Source organism: Equus caballus, chromosome 8, assembly GCF_041296265.1.
Source record: "Equus caballus isolate H_3958 breed thoroughbred chromosome 8, TB-T2T, whole genome shotgun sequence".
In the NCBI taxonomy this organism is placed as follows: domain Eukaryota; kingdom Metazoa; phylum Chordata; class Mammalia; order Perissodactyla; family Equidae; genus Equus; species Equus caballus.
This window is the reverse complement of record NC_091691.1, coordinates 22,489,829-22,506,864: the sequence shown is the minus strand read 5'-3', so window position 1 is coordinate 22,506,864 and position 17,036 is coordinate 22,489,829. Positions and strand designations below refer to the sequence as shown.

At 40.9% G+C, this 17,036-nt stretch overlaps 1 protein-coding gene across 2 annotated transcripts in view; it reads right to left on the bottom strand.

The window, feature by feature from the left end:
• The window catches only part of NAA25 (N-alpha-acetyltransferase 25, NatB auxiliary subunit), a 69,466-nt gene extending 56,929 nt beyond the window's left edge, over positions 1-12,537 (bottom strand). Inside the window, exons 1-3 of one of the 2 annotated variants that reach the window (XM_023648134.2) lie at positions 12,141-12,537; positions 2,842-2,927; positions 1,768-1,906 (exon numbers count right to left, since the gene is read on the bottom strand). In XM_023648134.2, the coding sequence (XP_023503902.1) occupies positions 1,768-1,906; positions 2,842-2,927; positions 12,141-12,198 (283 nt within the window). In that variant the 5' untranslated portion in view covers positions 12,199-12,537. The remainder of the gene's footprint in view (positions 1-1,767; positions 1,907-2,841; positions 2,928-12,140) is intronic. The other variant, XM_023648135.2, reaches the window with a different exon arrangement.
• Between the last annotated feature and the right edge of the window lie 4,499 nt (positions 12,538-17,036).

Genomic DNA, 17,036 nt, shown 5'->3' with positions numbered 1-17,036 from the left:
GATCATCATCCAACACCCTGTTCAAACGTAATCCTTCCCTGAACACCATCTCTGCTCCTCCACCCCAGTTTGAGCACTGCTTGCCTCTGCCAGTTTTAGATCTTTTAAATAACTCTCTCATGGCATTTATTAATACATACTGCAATGTACTATCTTTTGCTCTATTTCCCTATGAGTAACATGAGGGCAGAAAGAGCAACCTTCATCTTTGACTCTGATACAATATTTATCATAGAAAAACATTCAACCAATACTTGTGGGATAGATAAATGACTTTTTTAAAACACTGGGAGAGAATCCATAAATCAACATAATCTCTAAATAATCAGAAATAATACCTCAACTCAAGTTTTACCTTTTATAAGAATGAAAATCAAAATTAAACTATAAAATAACATTTTTCTGCCCATTAGGTTGGCAAAAATTTTACTTTTTCCAGTCTTACTGAAGAATAATCGACAAAAATTGTATATTTTAAGGTATACAATGTGATGGTTTGATGGCAAAAATTTTAAAGCCTAAGAATATTAATGACAAGGATGGAGAGCTATCAGAACTCTTAAACACTGTTAGTGGGAGAGGAAATTTAGAAAACAAGTTGACATTATCTTTCTTTATCTTTAAGCTGAACACACACATGCCCTAGGATCCAGTATCTCTACTCAACGAAATTTTTTTTTTTGAGGTGAGTGTTTTATCAAATGCAAAGGACACAGCAAAAGTAACAAGGCACAAGAAGAAACAGGGAAATACGGCCCAATAAAATAAACTAAATCTTCAGAAACTGACCTTAAAGAAATGAAGATCTATGAATAACCTGACAAAGAATTCAAAATAAGCATCTTATAACGAAATATTTTTTGGCAATAAAAATGAATTAACTACAACCACTTGGATAGCAGATGAAAAATGAAATCACAAAACACATACACTTTGATCCTATTTATATTAATTCAAAATTAAGCAAAACTAATAATGTATTACTTACAAAAACAAATGCGATAAAGATTTAAGTAAAAGCAAGAGAATAAAAAATATTCAGGATAGCAAGTACCTCTTAGGAGTAAAAGGGGAAATGACATTGATGAGGAAGACACAGGAAGCTTTTTTAGTATTGATAATGCTCTATTTCTTAAGTTCGGTGGTAGGTTCCTGAATGTTTACTATTCCACATCAAATTTTCTAGTGTGTTTCATAATATATGTTATTCTATATATTCTATATTACATTCTATATATTATGATATATTCTATATATTATTCTATTATATATTATGAAAGATATGTATTATTTCATATTAAAATATTTTAAAAATCAACATTGAAAAACATTATTTACAGATGAAATGGTAGACTACCTAGGATATGCTTAGAAATAATCTGGCAGGACAGATATAGACAAAATTGGCCATGTGTCAAGAATTGATGAATGTGGGTAATGGGTACAATGGGATTTATCATGTTATTCTCTGTTTTTGTCTTTGTTTGAAATTTTCCATATTAAAAGTGAAAAAAAGGGTAACTCTTCCATTTAGCAAATCAAATGTCACAAATGAAACTCAAAGCCTTATTCCAATTCAAGGACCCTAATACATGTAAAATATCTTTCTGCCTACAGTCTTGACAAAGCACGCTTAATGCATTATTTTACCTGTTGCCACCTACCTAGATCATGACTGATAAGTAAATCACACAAATAGAAAACTCAATCAGAAATATCCAAAAACTTAAGCTGAGGTTTAAAAACAATGAAAACAAAGAAACGCACGTCGATGCATCTCCCGGTAAAGAATAGTCAGTGCCTGCAGTGAGTTGTCATCTGTGGGTTCCAGGGCTGCCACCTCCTGCGCCAAGGTGAAGGCTTCATCTTGCTTTCCAGTTCTCTGTAAACCAATTGCCTTTAAAACCTGATAGGAAGGAAAGATAAGTCAGTTATAAAAGGACAGAAAAGGAAACATGGGCCAAAGAAAGCCAATTCGAAAGGACAAGATAAGTTGCAACGTATGCCTAGGTTGCTATCAACTAAACTATTTTACTGAAAATATCAGCAAATCAAGATTCTTTCCTACTTCAGTCATATTAAGAATGCACAACATGGGGCCAGCCCTGTGGCCGAGTGGTTAAGTTCGCACGCTCCACTTTGTCGGCCCAGGGTTCTGCCAGTTCGGATCCTGGGCGCAGACATGGCACTGCTCATCAGGCCATGCTGAGGTGGCGTCCCACATGCCACAACTAGAAGGACCCACAACTAAAAATATACAACTATGTACCGGGAGACTTTGGGGAGAAAAAGGAAAAATAAAATCTTTAAAAAAAAAAAGGAATGCACAACAAAGGGGCCGGCCCCATGGTTCATGTGCTCTGCTTTGGCAGCCCAGGATTCAGATCCTGGGCATGGACGTACACACTGCTCATCAAGCCATACCATGCTGTGGTGGCATCCCACATAGAAGAGCTAGAATGACCTACAACTAGGATATACAACTATGTACTGGGGCTTTAGGGAGGAAAAACAAAAAAAGAGGAAGACTGGCAACAGATGTTAGCTCAGGGCCAATCTTCCTCATGGAGGGGGAAAAAAAAAGAACACACAACATTGCTTAAAAGGACGCTGTGAAAATAAAATAATTAAATAAGTTATGTCCAAAGAAATAAGTAGCTAGCTTTTAATTAAATACTATTTATGGCATTTAAGTGAGCAGGAAAATAAATGGCCTAAAAAATACTCTGAAAAACCACAGTTAGTCACTAAAAAGACTAATTAAACATCTTTTCCCTTTAAAGTAAAGGTTATAGTATATAACTGACCAACTATAAGCAACTCAAGGGCAAATGAATTTACCTTAGCACAATGAAGATCCTTATGTTTCTTCAACAATTTATCTGCTTGCTGAATTGCCATTTTATTATTACCATTATCAAGATAATCTAGGAAAACAGAAATTACGATAGTTAGTATTTTCCTTCAACAACAAATACAAAAAATGCACAGGCTGGTATTAGCTGTCTCAGAAAGTATCTTAACTCAGTACTAAAAACATCATGGAGCTGATTTTAACTCCAAATGATTAGGATGGCCCAGAATATAATCTTACATTCCTATAGTCATCTCTCATTCAAAAGCAATATAATCTGGTTATATCAGCTTTTAATGAAGAGTCAACACTAAACATATTTCGACAGATGACAATATTTTTACTTATGGGAAATAAATGGGTTTAGTCATCCAAAAGTTTAAAAATTTTTGTTAAAAAAGAACCCTTCCTAATATTCAAGCTTCAAATCTACCAAATGGACCATATTCCTTCAATAAAATACGTTTAATGAGTACTTACTTTGCCAAAGAGTTAAGTATAATTTGCCAAAGAAGGAAATAAGGTTTTACCCATAATAAGAGAGCAGAGAGGGAGAATGAAGTCCCATATCAGGAGTGGGCAAGAATGTAGGGAAAACAGCCCTTTCAAACATTCTGTCTAAAACAGAAACCAGCACTGACTTTGAAGAACAACTGACTTCTAGGTTCCCTAAGCTATTTATCCATTCCAAACCTTAAGGAATACGGAAACCTGCTATAAAATTGTGTTAAGGAAAAAAAGCAATCAATTATTATTCAAAAGTCTAACAAAAACAAAGATTCATTTACAGATGAGAAGATCTAAAAGAAAATGAGACATGTTTTAAATGGAAAATGGTGGTAACTGTCAATTCTAAATATAGAAAGTGATAAAACACAAGCAGTCCACAACCTACTACTACTACCAGGTCCCTCTTTGCTCAGCAAGGTCCCAAATCAGCACAGGGACAGAAGAGGCATAGACGACTCAAAATAATCTACAGACCAAGTGCTAGTGAGGTCATGGAGCAACAGCAACCATCATTCATTGCGGTGGAAATGCAAAATAGTACAGCAACCGTGGAAGACAGTTTGGCAGCTTCTAAAAAACTAAACATACTCTTACCATATAACCCAGCCCGAGCTCCTTGGTATCTACCCAAATGATCTAAAAACTTAGCTCCACATAAAAACCTGCACACAAATATTTATAGCAGCTTTATTCATAATTGCCAAAGCTTGGAAGAAATCAAGATGTACTTCGGTAGGTTAAAGGATAAATAAACCATGGTACATCCAGACAAGGGACTATTATTTAGTATTAAAAAGAAATAAGCTAACAAGCCACAAAAAAACATGGAGGAACCTTAAATGCATATTGCTAAGTGAAAGAAGCCAATCTGATAAGGCCACATGCTGTATGATGCCAACTATATGACATTCTGGAAAAGGCGAAAATTATAGAGACAGTAGAATAATCAGTGGTTGCCAGGGGCTGGGGGGAGAGATAAATAGGTGGAGCACAGCTTATTTTTAAGGCAGTGAAACTATTCTGTATGATGCTCTGATGATGGATACATGTCACCATACACGTGTCAAAACCCATAGAATGTACAACACAAAGAATGAAAGCTAATGTAAACTAGTAAACTATGGACTATAGTTAATACTAACATATCATATTGGTTCAGCAATTGGAACAAATGTACTACACTAATGCAAGATGTTAATAGTAGGGGAAACTGGGGGGGGAGGGGGGAGGGGGGATATACAGGAACTCTGTACTTTCCACTCATTTTTCTATAAGCCTAAAACTGCTCTAAAAAATAAAGTCTATTAGGGGCTGGCCCCGTGGCCGAGTGGTTAAGTTCGCGCGCTCCGCTGCAGGCGGCCCAGTGTTTCGTCAGTTCGAATCCCGGGCGCGGACATGGCGCTGCTCATCAGACCACGCTGAGGCAGCATCCCACATGCCACAACTAGAAGAACCCACAACGAAGAATACACAACTATGTACCGGGGGGCTTTGGGGAGAAAAAGGAAAAAATAAAATCTTTAAAAAAAAATTTAAAAAATTAAAAAAAAAAAATAAAGTCTATTAATAAAATATACATATATATATATATATATATATATATATCTCCAATAAAAGCAAAGATTTCATTCTAGAGAAGGAAAATGAGAAGTGTTATTGAATGGGAAAAGGGTGGTGCTGTCAATTCTAAATATAGAAAGATGACTGAACACAGGCTGGTTTACAATCTACTACCACTACTGGTCCATCTTTGCTCATCAAGGTCCCAAATCAGCATAGGAACAAACAAGGCACAGATGACCCAAAATAATCTATGGCCCTGGTAGCCCAGAGTGTTCCAAACAACAGAAATAAACTATCATTTTAACTAATGGTTTTGATTTTTCTCCAATGGATACTTTATTAAAACTTTTAACAAAGAGCCACATGAACAGAGTTTCATCTCTTCACTCTGTCTTCAATCCACTTAATTTTGATGATACCAATAATGCTAGGTAAAACGATTAAGAAGGCTTACTCTGGAGGGAATCACAATCTAGGTGGGAAGGTGAAAAAAGAGCCTATTCTGGAGGGAATCACAATCTAGAAAGGAAGATCAAATACTTAACACTCAGGTAGAAAGACTGGAGAATCACAGAACTTTAAAAGCATACAATCTTCGCCTGAATATCCAAATATCTAATACCAGTTTTCTTAAATTCTTAGCTCAGCTGACAGGCCATCATTTGTCCTTACAGATATATTATCTCTGTAATATCTGATAGAGATATTTCAGCTCAATCAATGACACCTTCTCTTCCTAATAACTTGATGCTGATCTCATTTGAGTCAGTTCTAAATTACTTCTGACTCAGTCTTGCAAGATTTCAGGTTCAGAGAACATATCTTGAAGTTTTCTAAAAGAGTAGACATCTTTGATGACACTTCAGCTCTGAGGACCCGCCCATAAATGGATCAGACCAGAGCTCAGGACTATAAAGATATTTAACTTTTCCCTCTGTAGTTAACAAGGCTCCGATATACTGTACCTACCCGCCTATGCCCTCTTTGGGAATGGTTTCCACTGCCTCTGATGAAGGGGTAGGACTAGATGACCATGTCTAGACCATGTAACTGCAGCTCAGTGGGGTGGATATTTGACCCAAGCTGGGTAAATCAGGTTTCTTCCTGGTAACCTGTAACTGCAACACTGAAAGCCATAGTCAGAAAGCTATGAAGAACCTCATCTGGAAAGTAATAAGTATTTCGAGTCTTAAGGTTACCAGTGGCAGTTGCAGAATTTCCATTTTAAAGGAGCCTTAGGGGGTACAAGTTGGTTATGGGGAGTGAAGAAAAGCGTTCTCTCTTGACTCTTCATTCATATAACCTTTATAAAAGAATGAAAAGTGTCAATCATGGAAAAATTGGGGGAGGGTCAGTGCTGATTAAGCTTCTGTGGGGAGAAGCTAACGACCTCTCTCCTCTAGCTACAGCTTGATGTGGCCACGAAACCAACATGTTAGGCCCTGGGTAAACAGGTGAGTGAGCAGAAAAAACCAGTCTGAAGAACCAAGCAGAGAAAAGAATAGACACCACAGATAAAAGCAGAGATGAGCATCTGAGAAAGAAGCTGCACATCCTGACAGCTTTCCAGTTTCCATGAGGCCCTGGAACACTGCAGTCCTGCCCTAGGCTCACAAGAGTTTAGAGCAACCCCCCTTTACTTGAGCTAGTACCAGTGGGTTTGTGTTCCTTGTACTCGAGCGTTTTAACTAAGACACACCACCACATTCAGTCTGCTGTCAGGCTCCCATTTCCTGGATGCCTAGGTGACTACTGATTAATCGGATGCTGAGTTTTTTGGGAAAAGTTTATTTTCATTTTACATTACTGACTCTGTAATATAAATTATGTAGTCCTTGGAGAAAACAGGCCAATAAAAACAATATCCTAAGTCTGTCCTTTTAGTAAGCCTTTTTAAAACTCACTCAAGGGTAATTGTGGTTGGACCATGCGAATTGGTGTTTTTCCCTTAATAACATCAATAAGCCAAAATCAGTCATCCACAAATGTGACAGAGGAAAGAATATGATAGCGCATCAGTTAAAGCTATGTTTTTCAAAGCATGGGTACCACTTCAACTGAAATATTTTTTGGTGGTCCTTGCAGACAGCACTAGATAACAATCACAGTGAGAAAGTTGCCCTCTTTTCTAAAATTTCCTTTATATTAAGCAGACAGTCTCAGTTTGGTGTTAGCCTGTCACTTCTTTAATACTTGCTAATATCTTTTTTTAAAAGGGAAGGAATTTACAACTAGAATATGCAACCATGAACTGGGGGGCTATGGGAGGAAGACAAAACAAGGGAAGGAACAGGTCTCAGACTCAGAGTTTCACAAGTATTAGAATCTAGCTAAGCCTTTAATAATATTGTTCTGTTTTCATTGTACTTATTTTTATGGTTTTCTTTTCTGAGAACAAGTGACAGATTTTCCATTAATAGTAATGATACAGATTATTTTTAAATAAATTTAAGTTTAAAAGTCAACTTAAAGAAAAATATTAAATAATAGTACAGATAATAATATAACACAGCTAACATCATCATATTGGGTAAAACAATGATAGAAATTTGGGAAACATTGGGTTAAATCACTGGCAAGAGACTATCAAAATTTGTTGACTGAATGAGCAAGCCGCCCTCCCAGGCAACAGTTCCAACAGAAGCTCCTCTTCCGTGCAGTAGACCCTGACACATGCAGGCCTACTGTCTACTTTCCCTACAGAAGAGGCCTGGGATTAATCTGTCCAACCATACGTAGGGATACCGCCAGTAGGAAGAGATTGGTCTTGCAAATAAAAAAGAAAGCCTTTAAGTGTGTGTCCTTGCAGCTGCCAGGAAAACCTCCAGAGCAGCTGAAATGACAACCTGCACTGTTTGCACTCCCCACGACAGCTTCAGAGACTACTAAGATCGTGCTCCAACTTAGAAGACGACTGAATACAACATAGCTCCATCTTTAAATTACAACGCCCTCTGCTTAAAAATCCTAAATGTCTGAGAATAGAAGCCTCACTTTTACCAAGAATACAAATTGGAGGTGACACATTCTTTCAATCAACAAGGCTTTGTTAAATACCTACATGTGCAAGGTGGGGGGGGGTGTTGAATTTAAAAATGAATAATGCCTCCTAACTGACTGCCTCACATCCTACATTTCCCCCCCGTAAACTATTTCCCCTACAGTATTCAGAGTTATCTTTTTAAAATGAAAGCCTGATCACCCTACTTCCCTGGTTAAATCTCACCAGTGCTTCCCACTGTCTTTAAAACAATTTCAAAATCCTTAAAATGGCTTACAAACCTCTGAGTCCATCTACCTTAGTAGCCTCTTGTCACTCATCTCTACATTCCAATCACACAACCCTTTTCTTAGGACCTTTTTACACACACTCTTTCTCCATCACCCTCTCCCCATCTCATCACCTGACTAACCTCCGCTCTTCTTTCACGTCCAAAGTAAAATGTAACTTCCTCAGGGAATCTTTTCTTGACTTGTCCCCAACAGCCAAGATGCCGGTATTGTACGCTCTCATGGCAACCTGTACTTTTCTTTCAAAACCCTTAACACAAATATAACGACTATGTGTACTATCATTTAAAAAGTCTGTTGAGACCCCTCGAAAGCAGAAACCACGTCTGTGCTGTTTGGTACACACTCCTTCCCTGCATCTTCACTGTGCTTAGCACATTTTAGACCCTCAACAAATAAGCTGAATGAAGAAAGGAATACATAAATGAGCAAACTGTACAGGGAGGGGGAAAAAAGACAATCTTCTAGAAACTGAGGAGTCTATCAGATAAATGAGAGATACATACGTACAGTGACCACAACAGGAAGTTCAAAGAACCAATTATTTGTGACAGCTTCCCGTTATTAAATTAGATTTTTCAAAATCTTTTTAACTAATTTTTTAAATAACAAAAATAATACACGTCATGGTAAAAAAAAAAAAAACTCAAACAGTTCATAGAGGTATAACATTAAGTTTCTGAATCCTATGCTCCCACTACCCTCTACTCTATGCATTCTTCCAGGAATTTTCTGTGTACTGACATCTTTCTTTTAAGTTTAAAATGTTTTTAGAATTTAAAAGTCTAAGTTAGAGCTTTTTTTTTTTAAGGACTATTGGCCCTGAACTACCACCTGTATCCATCTTCCTCTACTTTATATGTGGGATTCCTGCCACAGCATGGCTTCATAAGTGGTGCATAGGTCCACGCCCAGGATCCAAACCATGGAACCCCAGGCCACTGAAGCAGAGTGTACGAATTTAACCACTATGCCACCGGGCTGGCCTCTTAAGTCAGAGATTTTTAAATGTCCCTAATTTCAGAACAGAATAAAACAGGTTGTGCCAAGTGACCATCACTTCCACCTCCCTTCCCCCAACCACTAAAAACATTTTTAAATTAATAATAATGGTAAAAGAAAGCACTGAGGCTCACCAAGTCACATGAGAGCACAAAATCTGCTGAGAACCACACGACACAAGAGAATAATTTTAGAAAAGGAGAATAAACAACAAAGCGGGTGTTCCATTAAGGTCAAGGGTGGTTTTGAAAAACCAAAACTGCAATACCCAAGTTTACCAATTTGTGAGTAATGTGACACGTTCTGAAGATGTTCAACTAACCAAATTTCTGCACAGACAAGCTACTCCAAACCTAGACACCAAAAATAGAATTTCGACCCACCACAATTTCACAACTAATCACCCTTATAGCCCTGTCCACTTCTACCCTCAACAATATTCAGCAAGAGCTGAGCTCACAGGCAAGGTTTCCCACAGTTGTAAAATCCTAAAACCTGGGCAGTACAAATAATGCTGTACAAAGATAGTCATGCTGCTGAATCTCAATTCAGTGAAGGGCTGGGCTTTCCAGTGAGAATGCCTGTGTTCAAATCCCAGCTCTCCAATTTACTAGCCACAACTCTGAACAAGTTCATCTCTGGCCTTCAGTTTACCCCTAGGCTCACAATAATCCTCCTACCAAACAGGACAGTTAGCACACAAATAAGCACTCAATTAATGCTGACAGTTGTTGAACTTTTGGCTGGTGGGCAAGTACCACCATGCATGAGCCTGTTCATTTGTCAGCTAATGAATGTCTGAATTCAAGGAACAATAGTGGTTTAGGAGTACTAACGTATTTAAACACAAAAGCAGGGGTTGTCCCAAAGTCTGGAGGTCAAAAGTGCTGAAGTCAAGGACAGTCTGAACCCTTTCTTCTATTCCTGCCAGTTTATATTAATTGCCTTGGAACTCCTAAAGAAAGCCTCTTCTCATCTTTTTCTCGTGTAACTATAACAAAAACTACGTAACTCTACCTTCAGTGTTGAGAACGTGACATGTCACTTCTGGTTAATATATCCTGATGTTTAGCAATGAGAAATGGACAAGGTTTTTCTTATTGGATAGCTCAAAACACTATGAATTCTAAATGACATATGGGACATCAAAGGCATTTTCTTTGGTCCTCAGGAATAATTTTAGAAATCCAATTATTCTTAAAAGTATTAAATCTTTTTAGTTAAAAAAGAAAAAAAAGTCTGTAGGCAGCTGCTACACAGAGCTGTAATGAGCTACAAATTGTGAACCCTGGTTTCAGTTGCTATTCTCAATCACCCTTGTATAGTTCATCCTGCCCTCTGAAAATATACACTGGAGGGCATGAGAATATGCAGCCCTGGAGAAACGGAAAGTCCTATCTCCGTCACTCACCAACTGTGTGACCTTTGGCAAGGCAGTGTCTTCAGCTCAAAGTGAGGGGGTTTCTAGCACTGTGGTTAAGAGGGTGAGCCTGGAAGAGTCCGCGGGGGTTCAGATCCTAGGTCCAACAAATGTGAGCTGAGTGACCTTAGGCAGATTACACAACATCAATAAAGCCCCAATTTCCTCATCTGTGAAAAATAAAAGGGGGGGAGGAGGGAGATAGGTGGGACCGGAAAAAACTACCCACCTCATGAGAATGTGTGAGGATTAAATAAGATAACCCAAATAAAAGGACAGGGACAGTGACTGACATAATGAGCAGTCTATATACGTTAGCTATTATTATTATTGCCCACTTCACAGGGTTGTTGCTAGAATCAAACGAGATGCGAGAGTAAAGTATCATACAAACTGCAAAATAAAAGCATAACCAATTGTGCCAGAAACACAGTTAACCCCTCCCCCCCCAAAGTTAAATGATCTCAGCCATGCGGAGAAGCCTCTAATTAGCAACATCCACACTATAGACACAAGCTCTAATTTTGCAAATTCCACTGACCTTGAAGCCTTCCTCGCCATTAACTGAGATAGACCAAGACCATACAACTCCCTAAGAGGAAAGGAAACGCAATAGGGACCACTGTCCAATTACAGAACCTCTCTGTTATTGAAAAGGTGTTTCTCCCTGACTCAAATTTGTGATTTTTCACAACCGGAGGAGCAGGATAACATCCAGGTCTTAAAGCCTGCGGGTTGAAGTAAACGTTATGGAGGAGGATCCACTCAGCACGCGGAAGGCAGGCTGCAGAGAAAACCAGAGAAGCCACAAGAAGGAAAAGCCCTGCAGCAGCCTGTGTGCCCCTCGGACTGAGCTATCATAGTCTCTTCACCGCTATTTTGGGCCCAAGACCCCTCCTCCCCCTCCCCGCCTCCCACGTGTGCCCAGAGCAGCTGTTTCTCCACCAAAGAGCTCTAGCTCCGGAGCCTCGAATCCAGGCCTGTTCCTGACCCGATCTGAGTGACCTTGCGTCAGCCCCTTCCCTTGGGCCTCTGTTTCTCCATGTGCACCGAGCACAGCTAGTCTGACAACCCCCTAGACCCCGTTCCCATAAGTAAAAAGTCTTTAGGGGGAGTTTTCCTTCAAGTAGTGTGTCCCACTCTCATGCCAGAGCCAGCTTCCTTCCACCCGCGGGGAGATGTCGGGTCTCCCTTGGTACGGCTCTAACAACTCGGGCAGCGCAGGTCTCTGAGAGAGAAAGTGCCTCACCGGGCCTGCCTGTTGGGCCAGCTCCGCCGACCTGCCGCTGCCGCGACCGGCGCGCTGCGGCTTCTGGGCTCAGGAAGGCCTGGCCGGCGCCTACGCGAGGCCCGTGGCTGCGGCCTAGAGGCCCGCGCGGCCTGCCCCCTGTGCCCGCCAGCCCCGCTCCGGGCCCCTCAGCGCCTCTCCTGGGCCTTCGCCCCGGCCTCGGCAGCCCTCGGCGGGTCCGGCCGGCAACCAGGCTGGCCTCAGGCACTCACCGTAAATGGGCCGGAGGCGCCTGTCGTTAGGGTCCTGCACATGGCCCCGCGTCGCCATGATGACAAGCGCAGAACCGCAGTGCGCACGCGCGGGGCAGGCCCCCGGGAAGGGGCTGTTAAAGGGCCAGCGCTGATCTCGCTCGTCTATCGCGATAGTCGCGGGGTTGCGACTGAATGTGCCTGCGCGGAAAAGAACACCAACTCTCCCCACCACCCCCGCCCCCCAATTGCCGTTTCAATAGAAAATTTTCCTGTCCTTTGCTGGTGGAATCGACCTAGCTGGTAGAGGCCGCTGTTGCTGTTGTAAATCCCTTCCGAGTCACCTACTAGGGAATGAGGAAAAGGAGGGGAGAAACTCTGGGTCTAAGTTAGAGGTCGGCTGCTCTTGCTTATCCTCTTTATTCTCTGTACTGAAGGACCAGTTAGACTTGTCCTAGCTTAATTGTTGAGGAACCGGAAACTCCTCTGGGAGAATGACCCAGGGGACAGGGGAAAGGGGGCTGGCTGATCAACCGTAAAAATATGCCAGAGAAGTTAGAGATCCCTTCACCCCTCTCCCAGGGCTCAGCCAACTAAGAAGCATCCTAGATTAATAGTAATGCAATCAACTTATTTGTCAATTACGTACCTCAGTAAAGCTGGAGGAAAAAAGCAATTCAGTCAGTAAGTGCCTAGACGCTGTGTTGCAAACTCTTTAATTGCATTATCACATTCATGCTCATTACAGCCCTAGTATCTCTCTAGAGGGGCAGATAATATCACCTTTTTTTTGGTTACCCGTGGGTTTATTATACAACACATAGTTATTGAGTGCCTATTGTGTGGCAAGCTCTAGATTAGGCATGGAGGATCTATCACTAAATAAAATAGACAAAGCTTTTATGGAGCTTTACTTGCAGCGGGGGAGACAGACAAATAAGTAACACAGTATTTTACATGGTGATAAATGATACTGAGAAAAATAGAATGGGGACTAGGGGGTGAAGGAAAGAGGCAACTGTATATAGTGTGGTCAGGGAAAGCCTAGCTGAAAAAGTGACGGTTGTCAAAGACTTGAAGTGGGAGAAGGAGGGAGCCAGACAGGTGTGCCAGGCTCAGCAAGGTCGTGACATAAAACCACACTAGTCACTGATTCAAATCCAGATCTTTTTGAGTGCAGAACCAGAGTCAGCCCCTTCACTACACTGTTTGAAGCCCAGTACAATTTCCCCAGTGTCAGCCTTGACCAGCAGCGGTTGACCCCTTCTACTGATGTTCTGTCCCTCTCCCTTTCTGGGCCTTTTAGTGTCCAAGCAAATGATTCTCCAACATTAGTGGACGTTAAAATCCTTTGAGCAACTTGATAAACATGAGTTTCCTGGATTCTATCTCCAGGATTCTATCTCTATCGTGTACCCTGATATGAGGTGATGAGAAGGGAACCTCACTTCTATAGTATTTTTCAGGAAAACCTGTAAACCCAGAGAAATCATAGGAAAACATTAAACAAATCCAAACTGAGTGGCATTCTACAAAATGTCTGGCTGGTACTCTTCAAAACTGTCAAGGTCGTGAAACAATAAGAAACTGTTACAGACCAGAGAAGCCTAAGGAGACATGACAACTAAATGTAGCATGATATGCTGATTGGGATCCTGGGACAGAAAAAGGGCATTAGTAGAAAATGGTTGAAATTCAAATAAAGTCTAGAGTTTAGTTGATAGTAATGTGCTCATGTTGGTTTCTTTCTTTCTTTCTTTCTTTTTGGTGAGTAAGATTGGCCCTAAGCTACCATCTGTTGCCAATCTTCCTCTTTTTGCTTGAGGAAGATTGTCACTGAGCTAACATCTGTGCCAGTCTTCCTCTGTTTTGTATGTGGGATGCTGCCACAGCACGGCTTGATAAGTTGTGTGTAGGTCTGTGCCCAGGATCTAAACCCAAGAACCCTGGGCCACCAAATTAGAGAGCACAAACTTAACCACTACACCACCAGGCCTGCCCCTTATATTGGTTTCTTATTTTGACACATGTACCATGGTAATGTAAGATGTTAACACTAAGAGAAACTGGGTGAGGAATACATGGAAACCTTCTACCCTCTTTTCAAATTTTCTGTAAATGTAATATTATGCCAAAATAAAAGATTTTTAAATCATCATTTTTAATAATTGGAGGGGCTATTTTTTAAGAAAACAAATTCCTTAGAAACTCTCATCCCAACTCTGTCTCGAGGCTAGCTAGAAGAGAAATTTCCAGTAGCAAGTGCACAGAGAAATTCTTATTGAGAAGATAATCCTTATTATACCCTCTAACGAAAATATAATCTGTGATCCTCAGGGAAAATCATTCCTAAGACTACAGAGGCTTTAAAATACCCCAGAGAGAGAAGCTGGCATTAGGGGGAAGTGGTTTTCTAGGTCAGTGGTGCTCTAAGTGTGGTTCCCAGTCAGCAACATCAGCATCACTTGGGAACTTATTAGAAATGCACATTTTTAGGCATTTTTGCGGGTGTGGATCCCAGGTGCAGACTTACACACCACTCATCAAGCCATGCTGTGGTGGCATCCCACATGCAAAATAGAGGAAGATTGGCACAGATGTTAGCTCAGGGATAATCTTCCTCAAGCAAAGAGAGGAAGATTGGCACAGATGTTAGCTCAGCAGCAATCTTCCTCACCAAAAAAAAGTGAAATACTCCCAGGGTAGAGTCGTCAGGTAAAATGCAATACAATATTTGGGACACGCTTATATTAAAACAATATCCATTGTTTATCTGAAATTTGAACTTAACTAGGTATCTTGTGTTTTTATTTGCTAATCTGGCAACTCTATCCCAAGGAAAACTCCAAGCTCCTGAAATCATGCTAACCAGCAAGAATGAAGGTCGGGAGTTGCAGGTAAGCTGCCCCCAGGATCACTCTGAGATGATGTGGCCAGGTATGACCTGGCTGAGGTGGGGATCAGAAAGGACAGAAGAAAGAGGAGACCTGGGTTCATCTTTGGCGAAAATGAAAGAGCTGGGAAGTCACCTGTGTTTCAAGAATTTCACTGAATGGAAAGATACAGCACCTTCGAGGGGGGATACTCAGGCCAGGACCGCCATTACTCAGCCACGCTCTCAGGTTACCTTTGTTGGCCCGGCTCCAGAGGGACCCTGACAGGCTTGGCACTCTGTTCCCTGAGCTTGGCAGGGCCAGAGCTCTAGGGACCTACCCAACAGAGGCCTCTGGATCCTTGAGTCACTGTTCTTGGTGGCATATGTTTCCCTCTACCCTGCAAGCCCGTTTAGCGTCCAAGTAGGGTGAACGAGGCTTTCTCTTTTCCCATTCCTCGCTTGTCCTCAGAGCCTAAGGCTGAAGCGGTGACCTGACTCCGGGCCTGTCCTTACCTGTTCCCTGGGAGGCAGCTTCCACACCCATTGGCAGGCCTGAAACATTTCAGGTAACAAATGTAATGACCCCTAAGGGAGCCAAAGGCCCATCCTTCTTGCTGTACGATTCGGAACTCGGACCAATTAGAGAGGACATGATGAGAAAATGCTTGGCATAGAGTAGGAACTCATTAACTGTGGTTTCCATTTTCTTGACTTAGGACAAGGGCGTCCACCCTTCATTCCTGTCCTATTTGGTGGCAGATTTGTTCTGGTGAGAAACCCTCTCGCTCAAGGGCAGTGAGGCACATGGGTGCCTTGCGCCTGAATAGCTGGGCGACACAGGGCGGGTACTGCATTACTTAGATGTGGTGGCTGAGGGTGTGTCCACTCGATGACTTTTCTAGTTTTTCTTTTCCATCTTGATGGATATATTCCAGTACCTAATCCTAGTCCTCCACAGAATAAACAGAACTGTTATATTCCATAGTTTTCATGGTTGATTTCCTGCACTTTGACAGTAGAACAAACAGAAAGTCTGGCTCTGAAATCAAATAGACTTGGATCCAAATCTGGGCTCTGCCGTTAGTCAACTGTGTGATCCTAAGCAAGAAAACGTCTCTGAGCCTCAGTTTCTGCGTATGTAAAATTCTGATAACAAAAGGACCTACCTCCTAGAGTTATGTGAGGAATAAATGCTATGGTCCATGTAAAGGAACACTCAGAAAATACTCAACAGTTGGCGTGTACTATTATCATCTTTAATATTAATATTATTACTCCTGTCTCTTAAAACTGCAGAAATTACCTCCTGATACTTCAGGATACCAAGGAAGGAATTTTACCCAAGTCTGACATGTCCCCTGGTAGGAGTAATATCTTAAAATCTCCCACAATGCTTAGCATAAAGAAAGACCAAAGTACAAAGCAGGCACAGAATTAAAGGTAGACAGAGGTCAGGGTGGAGAAACACAGAACCCAGAGCTAAGAGTCAGGAAAACCAGGGTTATGGTCTCGGTTCAGCCGACAATTCGCTATGTGATCCTGGGCCTCATTTTCCCCGTGAGAAAAAGAGAGGATAGATCTGAGGCGATGTTCTCCCTTCTAGTGCTCAATCCAAGCTGTGCAGCTTGTCCAAGCCAGCAATTCCAGTTCTGTCCACCAGGTGGCATATGAACGCCAAATTGTCCAGGCTACTTTCAAATTAGAAAGGATGGATTTCATTTTAACACCTATTCTTTTAAATAAAACAAAGCAAATACGACATTTTTGTAAGCTATATCTTTATAATTTTACACTCAACTTTATTGAGGTATTTCTTTACATATCATAAAATTCACCCGTTTTAAGTGCACAATTCAAGGATTTTTAAGTACATTTTATGGAGTTATGCCATTACAGTAGTCCAATTTTAGAACATTTCTGCAACCCTAATAATATCCCTCTATAAGCCATAGTTTTTAATTTTAAAAACTATGAAATGTTTCAAAATATGTAAAAGCAAAGAACATAGTACTTGTGTGTACATATTGCACAGATCTAACAAA